Here is a 16180-nt window from a genome sequence, read left to right as displayed (position 1 = left end):
CTGGTGATGGGTTACTATAGAGGTAATTTACAATTTTTCCTTGGCTTGTGTGGGAAGGGAAAGGGATAGAGGAAAGGGGTTCCTGTATGGTAACAATGCAGGATTCTCAATAAGAAAATCTCAGAAAGGATGCTAATATTGGGGGATGTCAATGACTGCTAATCTCTGTTTGGAGAGTGGCCTTCTCAAGATGCTCTCATTTAAAGAAGTAAAGTTTTTTATTTCTTCTGTCGTTGTTAAGTGAGAAGGGTATATACAGGATTTTAAAGCAGGAAATTTGTGTTAAAAGAAAAATGAAATTATAAGTGTCAACAAACACATTCTTAAAAAAAATTGTTTCTGTAGGGGCGCCTGGGAGGCTCAGTCGATTAAGCGTCTGACTATTGATTTCTGCTCAGGTTATGATCTCACAGTTTGTGGGATCGAGCCCCTTGTCAAGGCTCTGTGCTGACAGTGCGGACCCTGCTTGGGATTCTGTCTCTCCCTCTGTCTCTGCTCTTCCCCACTCTCTCTCAATAAAAAAATAAACTTAAAACAAAATTTTTTTTTTCTTTGACTCATTACTCTGTACCTAGTTTCATGTTTCTTAAGTGGCAAACAACTTAGGTCAATATATATTCCTTAATGCATTCTTAGAATTAGCCTGACTTCCACCGTATCCTTAGCTTCATCCAGGTTTATGTTGTTTCCAAATAGAAATGCTTTCTTCAGTAAAAAGCTAATGAATTGAGGGCCGCCTGGGTGGCTCAGTCAGTTAAGCATCCAACTTCGGCTCAGGTCATGATCTCATGGTTCATGAGTTTGAGCCCCACTTGGGGCTCTGTGCTGCCAGCTCAGAGCCTGGAGCCTGCTTCAGATTCTGTGCCTCCCTCTCTCTTTGCTTTTCCCCTGCTCGTGCTCTGTCTCTGTCTCTCAAATATAGATACATGTTAAAAAAAATTTTTTTTAAAGCTAATGAATTGAGAATAACATAGCAATTATATATAAGTGGCTATTCTTGAAGAATTTTTGCAGTTTAAACACCTTCTTTGTGTGTTTCTGTGCTATTTATTTTCTGGACATTCTTTAGTGTCTAAAAACTCTTGTCCAAACTATTTTGAAAGGAAAACATTTCTCACAGGTTCATGGTTAGTCTCGTTTCCCCCCCTTTTAAAAAAATGTCCTTAAATGTAAACTGTGTTGCCAACAAAGTTCTATGTATGAGAGACTTAATTAGAAAGCTTCACATTGTTGATACTGAAAAATAGCCCTCACTGCCTGACCATACCACTCCTAATGTGGCCCTGTCAACCCGGGATTTTCTTTTACTGGGAACCTGGACATTTCCTTTACTTCTCTAGTGAATCGGATCCTGTTTTTCTGTATCTTACATCTTACTGTTTCTTGGTTTACATTTCATTTTGATTGAGGGCATTAGTAGCTCCCCATGAAAAGATGCACAGGAAATAGATTTTTGAGAATTTGCATTTTTGAAAATGTTTTCATTTTACCCATGTACTTGAATGGCCCTTTTTGTTTTTCTGGATCACAATTCTCCTCTGGAAATAATTTTCCTCTAGAATTTCGGGGGCATTGCTCCATTGTTTATTAGCTTATAGTGGCGCTCTTGACATTTCTGAAGCTTTTTATATGATCTGTTTTATGTAATCTGTCCCTCCCACTGTCCTGGAACCTTGTATGATCTGTTTGTCACCAGTGTTCCTGAAATTTCACAATGACATACATGGGTATGGACCTTTTGGAATCTGAAAATTCCTACTCTTAAATTTTAAGATACTATTTTTTAAATTACTTTGTTGATAGTTTTTACCACCTTTCCCCCCTACCCCCCATTCTCTTCTCTATCAGGAATTCCTATTATCTACCTTTTGCGTGGGGGGGGTGGTGGTTCTTTTTTCTCTCTGTCTTTTTGCCCTGTTTTCTGGGAGATTTCTCCAACCTCATCTTCTGATATGTCTATTTTTTCATTTTTGTCTCTCTTTTTTTAAAAAGTTTTTAGACAGAGCATGAGTGGGGGAGGGGTAGAGAGAGGGAGACACAGAATCCAAAGCAGGCCCCAGGCTCTGAGCCGTCAGCAGAACCTGAAACGTGGCTCAAACCCGAAGACCATGAGATCATGACCTGAGCCAAAGTCAGATGCTTAGTTGACTGAGCCACCCAGGTGCCCCTGTCTGTCTTGTTTTTAATGAACTATCTGAAAGTTTTCCATTCTAAAATGGCATCCTAAGTCTTTTGAGGGTGCTATAAGTGCTCTGTATCCGGATCTGGATATTAATATACACATGTGAAAACACATTGAGCATTTAGTGTGCATCTGGCCATGAATTACCCTTTCCTCGTGTGGTTCACAGGTTCTCAACTGTGCCAGTACTAATCTCAGTTAAAGACCCTCTGCCTTTATCCCTTCCAAAGCCAGTCTCCAGTCTTCAGAAGCCGGGGGACTAGGAGGTGGACAACTGCTAGTGATACAGAATTGGGGAGGGCATCTAGGAATTCATATGCTTTTTTTTTTTTTTTTTTTTTTTTAACGTTTATTTATTTTTGAGACAGAGACAGAGCATGAACAGGGGAGGGGCAGAAGAGAGGGAGACACAGAATCCGAAACAGGCTCCAGGCTCTGAGCCGTCAGCACAGAGCCCGACGCGGGGCTCGAACTCACGGACCGTGAGATCATGACCTGAGCCGAAGTCGGACGCTTAACCGACGGAGCCACCCAGGCGCCCCTGCTTTTTAAGTAACTTTCAGGAAGTTCACTGGGCCTGTTAAGTCAGTTACTTTAATCTTTTTTCCAAGCTTCCAGAAATGTGTTGTCTCCTCTGCATTATTTCCATTCTTCTTGTTGGATATAGGTCTTAATATACCCATTTGCTTTTATTTTAGTGGGGCTTGGGAGGTATCAAAATCATATGTGTAGTTTCCAGCTATGATTTTAATCTAGAAGTCTATATTTTTTTATGTTAAATCAAATTTGCATTCCTAAATTAACTTAGTTGTGATATATTACTATTTTTTAATAAAACTGCTGGCTTCATTTTGCTCTTTAGGAGTTTTACAGATATGATTTAAGTGGAATTGGCTTGTGATTTTCCATTTTCGCTGTCCCTGTTTGATTTGTTTATTAAGGTTATACTAAATTCATAGTCCCCTTTCTTTCTATTCCCTGGAACAGTTTATGTAAGATGGAACGATAGCTTCCTTGAAAGTTTAATAAACTCACTTGTAAAATTATTTAGGCTTACTGTTTGTTACAAGGATATTATAAACTCTTGATTATGTTTTCTTAGAAATTTGTCCATTTTGTCTTTTAATTTTATTGAGGTAAAAGTTGTATTTATTCACATATTTTTGTATCTCTGACAAATCTGTGGCTGTTTTTGTTAACAATATTATTGTTCGGGTCTTCTTTTATCTTTTTTCCTACTGCGGTCTCATTAAAGATCTGCCTGTTTTATCTTTTCAACAAACCAACATATAGTTTGGCAAAATATTTTATTCAGATTTCATAAATATGTCTGTAGATTGAGATATGTTATGGAAAGGCAAATATGGAATTGTTCACTGAATTCTAAAATTTTTTTAATGTTTATGTATTTTTGAGAGAGAGAGAGACACAGAGTGATCAGGAGAGGGGCAGAGAGAGAGGGAGACACAGAATCTGAAACAGGCTCCAGGCTCTGAGCTGTCAGCACAGAGCCCAACATGGGGCTTGAACCCATGAACCGGGAGATCATGACCTGAGCCAAAGTTGGTTGCTTAACTGACTGAGCCACCCAGGTGCCCCTGTTCACTGAATTCTAAACACTCAGGAGTTGAGGGGTACCTTTGAAACTTGAAATACATATTTTTCTTTTTTTTTTTTAATGTTTATTTATTTTGAGAGAGAGTGTGCATGTGCCTCATTGTGAAGATTCCAAATTTATTTCTTTTTTTTTTAATTTTTTTTTTTCAACGTTTATTTATTTTTGGGACAGAGAGAGACAGAGCATGAACGGGGGAGGGGCAGAGAGAGAGGGAGACACAGAATCAGAAACAGGCTCCAGGCTCCGAGCCATCAGCCCAGAGCCCGACGCGGGGCTCGAACTTGCGGACCGCGAGATCGTGACCTGGCCGAAGTCGGACGCTTAACCGACTGCGCCACCCAGGCGCCCCCCAAATTTATTTCTAAAAATGACTAGCCTCAAGTAAAATTGTGGTGTATTATTTTTCATATTTTTAAGTTTATTTTGAGAGAGTGCGAACGCACACCAGCAGGGGAAGGGCGGAGAGAGAGGGAAAGAGAGAATCCCAAGCAGGCTCTGCACTGTCATTGCAGTGGAGCTCGATCTCAGGACCAAGAGATCACAACAACCTGAGCCGATATCAAGAGACGGGCGTTTAACAGACTGAGCCACCCAGGCACCCTGAAAAATATATTTTTCATAATAAAATGGTATGGAAGAGGTCATCTTCAAATACTGTTGTTATCTAAAACTGGAGGTTTAAGAATAGTTCGGATAAACTTGTGTATGATAGATGTATGTAAATTAAATCTAGCAATCCTTTAAGTGCATGTTTTTTTGATTTAAAAAAAGAGAGAAAAAAGGTCCTGTGATCATAGAGCTGTGTTCATGAAGTGGTAGGTTCTTGGCTCTGTCTATTGTTTTATCTTCCTATTGTTAAACTTTTTATCTCTAACTTTTGAGGCTCTTTCATTAGCTTTTGTGCCCATATGTCGCATACACTTTGTCCTTGTTAATTTGCTGTACCTATAAATAACTACCTACTTTATCAGGTAAACTTTTCCCTGAGTTTGTTTTACCTGTTTATTTAGACTTCAAAATGTTTACACCTTAAATATTCTTAAAATGGCTGTATCTTCCTAGAAAATAGACACTTTATATTTTTTTCTCATTTGTATGTTTATTATCTCCTTAAACATATGTCTTTTGAGTAGATGGTGAACAGTATAGGATGGACTGGCTAGTGTAGGGACACAATATTTGTTGGTTAAGAACAATCTGTTATTCTTTGCATGGTCATATATGAGTCAAATGTTTTTTGTACATCTCTTCTTTAAACTTCTTGGACATTAATGTTTATTATTTACCATTCTGTAACTTGCCTGTGGTACATATAGTTAAGTGTTTGATAAGTAGTTGGTAGTCTGACATGCTGGAATGGAAAAATTAGAAAATAGTATAATTTTGAAGTTTAAAATTTATAACATTCCATCTTTTTCCTTCTAATTGTCTCTTTTTAACCCATCCCTTTCAGCAATAGATGTCAGGCTTCTCTTATAATTAACAGATATATTAGCTAGATATCTTCCTTAAAAAGGATATGGAGCAGAGGTGTTGATAGTTGAAAATATTTTTTGAAAATGTTTAAAACAAATTACTATTGAGCTCTTTTCAAAATGTGTAAGTTCTTCCTAGTCATTTGAAATACATTGTGGTTCTTATTCTTTCTATATAATTTTTGATTATTTTTTTAAGATCTCCAAGAGGTTTGTCTCATTCTCCTTGGGCTGTGAAAAAGATTAACCCTAGATGTAATGATCATTATCAAAGTATGTATCAAAAGAGGCTAATAGATGAAGCTAAGATTTTGAAAAACCTCCATCATCCAAACATTGTAGGTAAGTTTAAATTTATTTCGTAGCAGTATGTGTGTTTATTCAGACACTTTGTAATAATCTCTTAACCAGTTTCACTAATAAAAATGGAGATGATGGTGGAGTTTGGCAAGAATCAAATTATTGTGACTGTTTTAGAATATAAATTATTATGTAATATTTGTAATGTTTATATATATTTAAAATTTCATGGGAATAGATATAGTCATTATGATGCTGGCACTGTAAAGAATTCAGGAATATACAATGATCTTATTTAGAGAATTTCCTTATTTTCTAATATAATTAAGACTGGTGAAACCATTATATTTAGGAAGGCATAGAGCATTTCATTTAAAAATACTTTAATTTGCAATACTGTTGGCAAGCACTGAAGTCATTTTAAATTGTATCTACTGAATTAGTTTCATAAATAGTGGTTTCATTGTATTTTGTCAGTGTTACTCCAGACACGTTTTCGATCACTGTAAAAAAACATAAATACAGTTGTTCTTCCCTATTCTAGTAAGAAAATATCCTGTTTTCTTTAAGGTTATCGTGCTTTCACTGAAGCCAGTGACGGTAGTCTGTGTCTTGCTATGGAATATGGAGGGGAAAAGTCTTTAAATGACTTAATAGAAGAACGAAATAAAGACAGCCAAGATCCTTTTCCAGCAGCCATAATTTTAAAAGTTGCTTTGAACATGGCAAAAGGGTTAAAGGTAACCATGCCATTATGTTTTAAATGACTTCTGTGGGACTTTATATACCTAATTACAAGGGGGGATTTTTTTTCCCCCAAAAGAGGTAGTTGCCTTAAGTTAAAGTCTTTATAAACTCTCCTATTGCATAGTGCACTATTTCCTTGTTTTGATCAGCAAAGTATTGTTTGAAGCCTTTACGTAGCCTGAAATAACCCAACCCAGGTAGTTTTGTTTATAGAGATCATGTGTTAGGTGTAGTTAAAAGGATTAATCAGTTTAACACAAATTTAGTAATTATTCCTGGAGGTGCAGCCTAACCCTTCTTTCATGTAAATAAACCTCTTAAGATTGTTTTGTGGGATGTTAAGTTTTGAACATCAGTTTACATGTGTGGGTTAAATGAAAAAAGCTCTCTCAATGTTATGCAAATAAATTGTTGTGACTTTTGATAGATACTGTGTAAAGAAGGAAAACTTTTGTTTTAAAGTTTATATATTTTTAGAGAGTGAATGCAAGAGAGAGCAGGGGAGGAGCAGAGAGAGGGGAAGACAGAATCCAGAGTAGGCCCCATGCTGTCAGTGAGGAGCCTGACTTGGGGCTTGAACTCACAAATGGTGAGATCATGACCTGAGCGAGATCAAGAGTTGGACACTTAACCAACTGAACCACCCAGGCACCCCGGGAAAAGAATTCTTTATCCTAATAACCAAACAGAAGTAATGCTGGTTCTAAAACACTGTTGAATGACTCAAAAGTGGATCATGATTGATACTGATATCAAAGTCGCATGTTAAGAGTTAGTATGTAAGCCAATTTGACAATAAATTATATTCATTAAAAAATAAATAAAAGAAAAAAATAATTGTATTAGTTTTGGGGCACCTGGGTGGCTCAGTTGGTTAAGCATCTGACTCTTGATTTCAGCTTAGGTCATGAACTCACAGATCGTGAGATCAAGCCCCATGTCGGGCTCTGTACTGACAGTGTGGAGCCTGCTTGGGATTCTTTCTGTCCCTCTCTCTCTCTCTCTGCCCCTCCCCAGCTCACTTGTGCTCTCTCTCTCTCTCTCTCTCTTTCAAAATAAATAAATAAACTTTTAAAAAAAATAATAAGTTAAGCACAGTAAGTGTTCCAAGATACATACCAAAAATTGTCTCTGCAGTATTTTCAAACCCAGCTCACAGAGTAGATGCTCAGATGCTGATGAACAAATAACAGTGTAGCAAGATTATTTTTGATAATGCGTGAGTAGCATTACTAAGAAAGAGTTGGTGTGTAAAACAAAATATAGTCTTAGATTACATTTCTGCTTCCTCTTCTGCTTGTGACCTCTGTGTAGCCCTTAGTCATCTGTTCTGCATCACCTCAGTCATTTGAGAAAAGTGTGCCTCATTGTGAAGATCCCAAATTTACTTCTAAAAATGACTAGCCTTAAGGAAAATTTGGTGAATTTTTAAAAATATATTTGTATTATTTAGAGAGAGAGAGAGAGCCATGAGCAGGGGAGGGGCAGAGAGAGGGAGAGAGAGAATCCCAAGCAGACTCCCCGCCCCGCCTTAGAGCCTGTTGGAGGGCTCAGTCTCATGAACCATGAGATCATGACTGACTGAGCCACCCAGGTGCTCCAATTGTGGTATATTTTTAAAGCTGCAGTGTCTTCTTTTAATAGACAAGTATGAGATGAGTTTGAAAATAAAAAAGTTAGCTTACCTATAAATGGACATTGATTTTCAAAGACTCCTTTAGGTCTGGTCAGTATGGCGGACTATGGTAACAAAGGATGTTCCCTGGTCTGACTTCAGATAGTTTGAAATGATGAACAGATACAATCCTACAGTTCAGGAAGGGAGTTCAAGTTGTTATTTTTGTTTGAAGGTTATGCTATATTTTTATCAGTTTATATATTTGCTCAGATGTATTAAATTTCAACTGTTTTAGTATCTACACCAAGAAAAGAAACTGCTTCATGGAGACATAAAGTCCTCAAATGTTGTAATTAAAGGTGATTTTGAAACAATTAAAATCTGTGATGTAGGAGTCTCTCTACCACTGGATGAAAATATGACTGGTAAGTAGTATTTTTTTTTTTATTTTTATGCAATTTTTAGGTTTCTAATTTTTACATATTTAAATAGGTAATAAGTTTATATACTTAAAATTAAAAACTATGTATAAAAAGTATACAATAAATAATACCAGTCCTTTCCTGTCTCTCTTCCACCCAGCCTCCAGCCCCCTGCTTTGTCACACCAATATAAATTATTGCATTTTTATTAATATACTTTAACTGAAGATAACTTTAGGAACTATTTCTAACCTGGCTTGGGATTTTTATGTGGTAAAATATCTGGGAGTAGAAAACAGTTTTAATAAGGTTTTATAAAGGAACTCATTTAGTTTCGCATAATGATAAGATTGGGGAAACTGGTAGAAGAAGAAATGGGTGGAAGGAGGAGAGAGGGGTGCTAATAAAGCTAGATCTTCTGCTGCTTGCCCTTTGGCCTGCCCCGACTCCTTCTCTGATGTAAATACTGACCATTCTCGACTCCTTCTTTGATATAAATACTGACCATTCTCAGTGAATTTAAGATCTTGGTAAGAACCAAGAGCCAGCATCATAAAGAAGGTCCCTGCTTTAAACATGTTATTTAATAAATAACATTTAAATGTGCTTCTTCATATGAATGTGTGGTAAAATGAAGGTTAATGAATGCTGTTTAGAACTTTTGTACGCTTTTTTTTTTTTTATGTTTATTTTCGAGAGAGAGAGCACGAGCAGGGTAGAGGCAGAGAAAGAGGGAGACAAGGAATCTGAAGCAGGCTCCAGATTCCGAGCCATCAGCACAGAGCCCGATGCGGGCTCGAACTCAAAAACCGTGAGATATGACCTGAGCTGAAGTCAGACGCTCAACCAACTGAGCCACCCAGGCGCCCCAGAACTTTTGTACACTTTAATTTCTAGTAAAAATCAGCGAGTTAAGTGAAGAAAAAAGCCAAGATGAATAGAGTGACTTTATAAAGATGTCTGTATTCATTCATAAAGATAGGACTGTTATGAGCCTTTAGGCTATATAACTGCTACCAAGTTGAAACTTTCGAAAATAAAGGAGAAATTATGAAACGATGCAAGTAAGATTTTTTGGCATAATTTTCTCAATCCTTAGTAGGTCAAATAGACAAAACTAAGATGTAGAATATCTGAGTAGATAATAAGGTGAATCTCTATACATCCAAGTATTTATTAAAACTGAACGCACAGGGGCGCCTGGGTGGCGCAGTCGGTTAAGCGTCCGACTTCAGCCAGGTCACGATCTCGCGGTCCGTGAGTTCGAGCCCCGTGTCAGGCTCTGGGCTGATGGCTCAGAGCCTGGAGCCTGCTTCCGATTCTGTGTCTCCCTCTCTCTCTGCCCCTCCCCCGTTCATGCTCTGTCTCTCTCTGTCCCAAAAATAAAAATAAACGTTGAAAAAAAAAAATTAAAAAAAAAAAAAAAACTGAACGCACATAAAGTTACAAGAGAGAACCTGAGATTACATTGTCCTCAGTGCTGCAAATCTAAGAATTAGTGACACAATTGGAAACAAAACACCCACATTTTTCAAGAATTTAAAATATTTGTAAATAATTCTTAGCTGAAATCAAATTCCAGCTATACTGTATTTAGAAAATCAAATCAAAACCTATTCGATATGGTCAATACTAAAAGCAAAACATTTTCATTATTTAACCTTTATGAAACTAAGTTTGAGTTTTGAATTCACATCAGGTAAAAACATAAATGAAGCCTTAGAGACAGAAAGCAGAAGTGAATGAATAAATCCATAAATTCTGCATTATCCCAACATGATCTGTTTTATTTTAGACCATGTCAAAGTTCATGGTTTGTAAACATGTGAAGTTCAACCTTGATACATGTTCAAACATAGCCAGGAAAATTTTGTGAAAGAATGATGAACAGGAATTTTCCTGAGGTGATGTTAAGTATTATAAAGCCACAGTAGTGAAAGCAGTGATATTCCTGCCAAAATAGGCAGAAAAATGTAAGGAGTCCAGTAGTCCCAAACATATCAAATTTATTATATAACACTGACGTTTAGTAGTATTGAGAAAGAAGTAGTTGAGTCAGTAAATGATGATGTGTGGACATTTTAGAAAATATAAAGCTGTTTTCCATTCTCAGTCTAATCCTTGTAGGATTAAGATGTGAGGATTAGGATTTTAAGATGTTAAAAAAGAGTAGTGAAAAAAATTACAGGTAAATAATTCATTAAAATTGGGCTTAAGAAGGACACTAAAACTAGAAACCATTTTATGTTATGTTATGTTATGTTATGTTATGTTATGTTATGTTATGTTATGTTATGTTATGTTATGTTATTTTTTCAGGAGTAGGATTTAGTGATTCATTATTACATCTAACACCCAGTACTCTTCCTAACAAGTGCCCTCCTTAATGCCTATCACCCATCTAGCCCATCCCCGCCCAACACCCCACCAGCAACCCTCAGTTTGTTCTCTGTATTTAAGAGTCTCTAATGGTTTGTCTCCTCTCTGTCTTTATCTTATTTTTCCTTCCCTTCCCCCATGTTCATCTGTTTTGTTTCTCAACTTCCACACATGAGTGAAATCATGTATTTGTCTTTGGCTGACTTACTCCCAAATTAGCTTAACATGTACTCATACGCTAAGTAGAAGTTGCAATTCAGGTTATCATTCAGTATCATATCAGGTATCATTCAGGTTAGGATAAGTTTTGCTGTGGTAGCATACACCCTCAAAAACTTCAGTGGCTTAAAGCAACCACAGCTTATTCAAGCTACAGATCCATTATGGCTATGTTTCATTCTCATTTTTAGGACCTGAGCGGCTAGAACATCTGCTATACGGAACACTGCCGTCACTGTACATATGGAGGGTAAAAAGGCTCCAGAGCTGTGCAGTACAGTAGCCACTAGCTACATACAGTTATTGAAATTAATAAATATTTGAAAAGTTTAAAAATTGATTTCCTCAGCCACCCTAGCCACTTTTCAAGTGCTCAGTAGCTGCCTGTGGTTAGTGCCTACCATTTTGGGACAATGCAGATATGGAACATTTTTATTACCACAGAAAGTTCTGTTGGAAAGTGCTGCTCCACAAGTCTTGCACTAACAATTAAATGCCCCAGATTAGAAATGACACAAGCCACTTCTTTCACAAGTCACTGACCAGAACAAGTCAGATGGCTCCATCCAATCTTGACAGGCCAAAAAGTGCATCCATCTTTGTGTCCAGATGGGGGAGAGTATGACCTACTTGATGAACAGCACTGGTAACTGCTACAATGGTACAGTCTTTTCAGAGGGCAATTTGGAAATCTATATTTAAAAAAAACAAAACAAAAAAAACCCCTTTCAAAATGCCCTTTGATACTATAATTCATTCCCAAGAACATATTCCAAAAAATAATTGGGCACTGCAGACATTTTTTATAGTAATCCGATATATTAATTTCTGCAAAACCAAGAGACTTAGGCTTGTAGAAGAAATAGAGTTAGGACAGAAGAATCAAAACTCATGCAGTGTTGAAAACACAGCAGTAACGAAAATGATAACAATCCTCATAAAAATACTAACACGTGAAATCTTCACTGGTGCCCAGCATCAGCCCATCCTGTGAAGCCATAAACCCTGGGTTTGTGCTTCCTTGAAGGTGTATATTTGAGGGCATTTATTTTCAATACATACTTTTAATTAAAAACTTGATCTGGCTTTCTCAAAAAAACATTTGTAAGCCTGGGGGAAATGTCTCCACAGCTCCTTTACCGGCACTCTCCGCTTCAGCAATTTATGCTTATAGTCAGCATAGCTGACCAAACCAGCCATGCATTAAGAGACGGCAGTTCTCGGGGCGCCTGGGTGGCTCAGTTGGTTAGGCGGCCGACTTCGGCTCAGGTCATGATCTCACGGTCTGTGAGTTCGGGCCCCGCGTCGGGCTCTGTGCTGACAGCTCGGAGCCTGGAGCCTGTTTCAGATTCTGTGTCTCCCTCTCTCTGACCCTCCCCCATTCATGCTCTGTCTCTCTCTCTCTCAAAAATAAATAAACGTTAAAAAAAAATTAAAAAAACAAAAACAAAAAACGGCAGTTCTCTTCTTTTTTCTCTTGGGCTAAGGCTTTCTCTTTATGAGGAACTTTACTCCTAAGCACTTTAAAAATAACAGGTGCTGGGAGAGAAATTAATCTTTTTTTACTGAATTGTGTATGTACTAACTTATAAAAATATACATTGTAGCAGAATAGACTATGCAAAACTTTAGGCGAATGTCCACCAGTAAGGGGTGGTTTAATTTATTGTACCACCACACAATAGAATGTTATTAAAATGATACAGGTTTATATTTATAGGAATGGTATATCCAGATATATTGAGTGAGATGAACAGATCGTAAAATAGCACTTAAATATGTACACATTAAGAAAAGTTTGGAAAAAAATACACCTAAATCTTTAAAAGTTTTCTTTTTCTTTTCTTTTTTTTCTTTTTAACATTTACTCATTTTTGAGAGACAGATTGTGAGTGGAGGAGAGGCAGAGAGGGAGACACAGGATATGAGGCAGGCTCCAGGCTCTGAGCTGTCAGCACAGAGCCGAACGCAGGGTTTGATCTCACAGGCTGCGAGATCATGACCTGAGCTGAAGTTGGATGCTTAACCAACTGAGCCACCCCGGCGCCTCTTTAGAAGTTATTTTTAAGTTTTGTGTTTCAATAGGTGGTATATTCCCATGTTTCACAACTATAATATAAGGTGTGCTGTGACAAGCCCAGTTTTAACAGTGGTTATCTCTAGATTATTTATTTAACAAATATTGTTAATACTTAGTCTGGCCAAGCACTGTGCCAGGTATTATGAATATAGAGGAAAATAGGATAGACACAGTCCTTACCCTTTCTTAAGAATTTTTGTATGTATTTTTTCTTGATTTTAATTAATTGATTATAGTTTGATTTAATTATAGTTAGCACACAATATTATGTTAGTTTCAGGTGTATGATAAACCTATACATTACGCTATGCTTTCCCAAGCGTAGCTACCATCTGTCACCATACAATGCTATGCTGTAACTTTCATCCCTATGACTTATTCTTTCCATAACTGGAAACTGTATCTCCCTTTCACTCATTTTGCCCATGCCCCGCATCCCTCTTCCCTCTGGCAACCAACAGTTCTCTGAATTTGTAGGTCTGGTTTCTGCTTTTTGTTTGTCTTTAATGATGATTTTTAAAATGATTTTCTTTAAAAAAATTTTTTTTAATGTTTATTTTTGAGAGAGAGAGTGAGCTGGGGAGGGGCAGGGAGATAGGCAAACAGAGGATCCGAAGCAGGCTCTGCGCTGACAGCAGAGAACCCAATGCAGGGCTCAAACTTAGAAACTGTGAGATCATGCCCTGAACTGAAGTTGGACACTTAACTGACTGAACCACCCAGGCGCCCCTGGAATTGTTTTCTTAATTTCTTTTTCTACTTTGTTATTAGTATATAGAGAGCAACAGATTTCTGTATATTAATTTTATATCCTGAAACTTTACTGTATTCATTTATTACTTCTAATAGGTTTTTGGTGGAGTCTTTAGGGTTTTCTGTGCAAAGCATCATCTCATCTGCAGCTTACTTCTTCCTTACTAAGTTGGATGTCTTTTTTTTTTTTCTTGTCTGATTACAATGGCTTGGACTTCTAGTACTATGTTGAATAAAAGTGGCACAAGTGGACATCCTTACATTGTTCCTGATCTTAGAGGAAAAGTTCTCAGTTTTTCATCATTGAGACTGATGTTAGCTGTGGTTTTCCATTTATGGCCTTTATTATGTTGAGGTATATTTCCTCTAAACCCACTTTGTTTTATGAATTTTCATCATGAACAGATGTCAAATTTTGTGAAAAGCCTTTTCTGCATCTTTTGAGATGATCATATGATTTTTTTTAAGTTTATTTATTTTGAGAGAGAGAGAGAGAGCGCACATATGCAAATAGGGGAGGGGCAGAGAAAAAAGGAGAGAAAGAATCCCAAACAGGCTTTGTGCTGTCAGCTCAGAACCCAACACAAGGCTTGATCTGATCTCACGGACTGTGAGATCACGACATGAGCCAAAATGGAGAGTCAGACACTTTTAACCGACTGAGCAACACAGGTGCCTCAAGATGATCATATGATTTTTATCCTTTGTTTTGTTGGTATGGTTAATCACATTGATTGATTTATCGATCCTAAACCATCTTTGCATCCCTGGAATAAAATCCATTGATTATGGTGAAGGATCCTTTTAATTATACCATTGTATGCAGTTTGCCAATATTTTATTGAGGATTTTTACATATATGTTCATCAGGGATATTGGCTGGTAGTTTTATTGGGTTTTTTTGTTTTTGTTTTTTGTTTTTGTAGTGTCTTTATCTAGTTTTGGTATCAGGGCAATGCTGACCTTGTAGAATACATTTGAATTTTTTTTTTAATGTTTATTTTTGAGAGAGAGAGAGACAGACAGAACATGAGCGAGGGAGGGGCAGAGAGAGGAAGAATCAGAACTTGAAGCAGACTTCAGGCTCTAAGCTGTTAGCACAGAGCCCGACATGGGGCTTGAACTCACGAACTGCGAGATCATGACTTGAGCCAAAGTTGGACGCTCAACTGACTGAGCAACCCAGGCACCCTGTAGAATATACTTGGACGTTCTCCTTCCTCTTCTGTTTTTTTCAGTTCTTAACCCTTTTACTGTGCATAATCTAGGACAGCAAGCTGCTCTTGAATAATGTACAGCGTAATGACTGTTATGATAGAAGGGATTATATAAGCACGACAGTGCCACTTAACACAGCCTAGATGTTGAGAAAGGCCCTCCTAAATAAATAATGTTTCGGCTAAGAATTGAAGAATGAGGAGAAGCTCCAGTTTAATTATTTTTCAGTTTGGCATAATGACCATGAGAACTAAATCAGGTAATGTCTGCTTATCCTTTTTGAATGTAGCAAAGGGCAATAAAATATCCATTGTTTCTGTATTGACAAAAAGGAATGAGTCAACCATCAGTTGATGATCACACCAGACTTTTGTCAGAACAATCCATCTTCACAGAGAAGCAGTCTTGATCAGTAACATATGTGGGGGAACCACTTCCATTGTGTTTAAATTCGAATCTCACGCTTGGGCAAATATCCGCGGACATATAGGAAATGCACTTGACTGGCATCTCCAATTGGAGCTGATGTATTAATCCTGAGCTCTAGAAAGCTATTTGGTGTGGTACATCCCTGTAGGAATTTGACCAACATAGAATGAGGTATGACTGACTCCTTAACCTTATCACCAGACTCACTGCCCTTGTCGACCATGTCTAGACTCTTACCTAGTCGGGCATTCTATTAGGTGCCTCTTAGGTACAAGGTGGGATGGGGGAAAACCTTCAGGGAGCTTATACTGGACATGACTGCCTTCCAATGTGTACTGTCCGAAAGCTGGTGTAAGTGAAAAGGCTCTCATAGAGACATCTTTCGTCCTTGCCACCCGATGCTGGGTGCTGCCCCAGTCTGGCTTCTTCATTCTCACTCTGTCTTCAGAGTGTACTTATTAGATGTACCCCTCCCCACCAGAATGTTGAATGAATGAATTAATGAGTGCTTGTCTACTGGCTCTTTGGTTTCCTGAGTGCGAGATTCTCATTTTTCTCTCTCCCTCCTCCCATTTGTTCTGTCTTTATTAATGTGAGAGGGAGAAAGGAAAGAAGGGAGGGAAGGAAGAAGGAAATGGAAATATGAGTAGGCCTATGTCATTCCTGGGCAGAAGCTTTCAGAGCCAATGTGTGATTTGACCCTTATCCTTTCCCCTGACATAGCAATTACAGAAGCAGAG

The 16180-nt window shown here is 37.6% G+C and overlaps 1 protein-coding gene across 3 annotated transcripts in view; it reads left to right on the top strand.

Moving 5' to 3' along the window:
- The window catches only part of PBK (PDZ binding kinase), a 30108-nt gene that overhangs the window by 11617 nt on the left and 2311 nt on the right, over nucleotides 1–16180 (top strand). For all 3 annotated transcript variants that reach the window (XM_043564811.1, XM_043564817.1, XM_043564801.1), the window contains exons 4-6: nucleotides 5475–5617; nucleotides 6146–6315; nucleotides 8236–8365. In XM_043564811.1, the coding sequence (XP_043420746.1) occupies nucleotides 5475–5617; nucleotides 6146–6315; nucleotides 8236–8365 (443 nt within the window). The remainder of the gene's footprint in view (nucleotides 1–5474; nucleotides 5618–6145; nucleotides 6316–8235; nucleotides 8366–16180) is intronic.

The sequence above is a fragment of the Prionailurus bengalensis genome, chromosome B1 (genome assembly GCF_016509475.1).
Source record: "Prionailurus bengalensis isolate Pbe53 chromosome B1, Fcat_Pben_1.1_paternal_pri, whole genome shotgun sequence".
Classification (NCBI taxonomy): Eukaryota; Metazoa; Chordata; class Mammalia; order Carnivora; family Felidae; genus Prionailurus; species Prionailurus bengalensis.
Note: the sequence above shows the minus strand (reverse complement) of the source record. Positions and strands in the feature narration are given on the sequence as shown.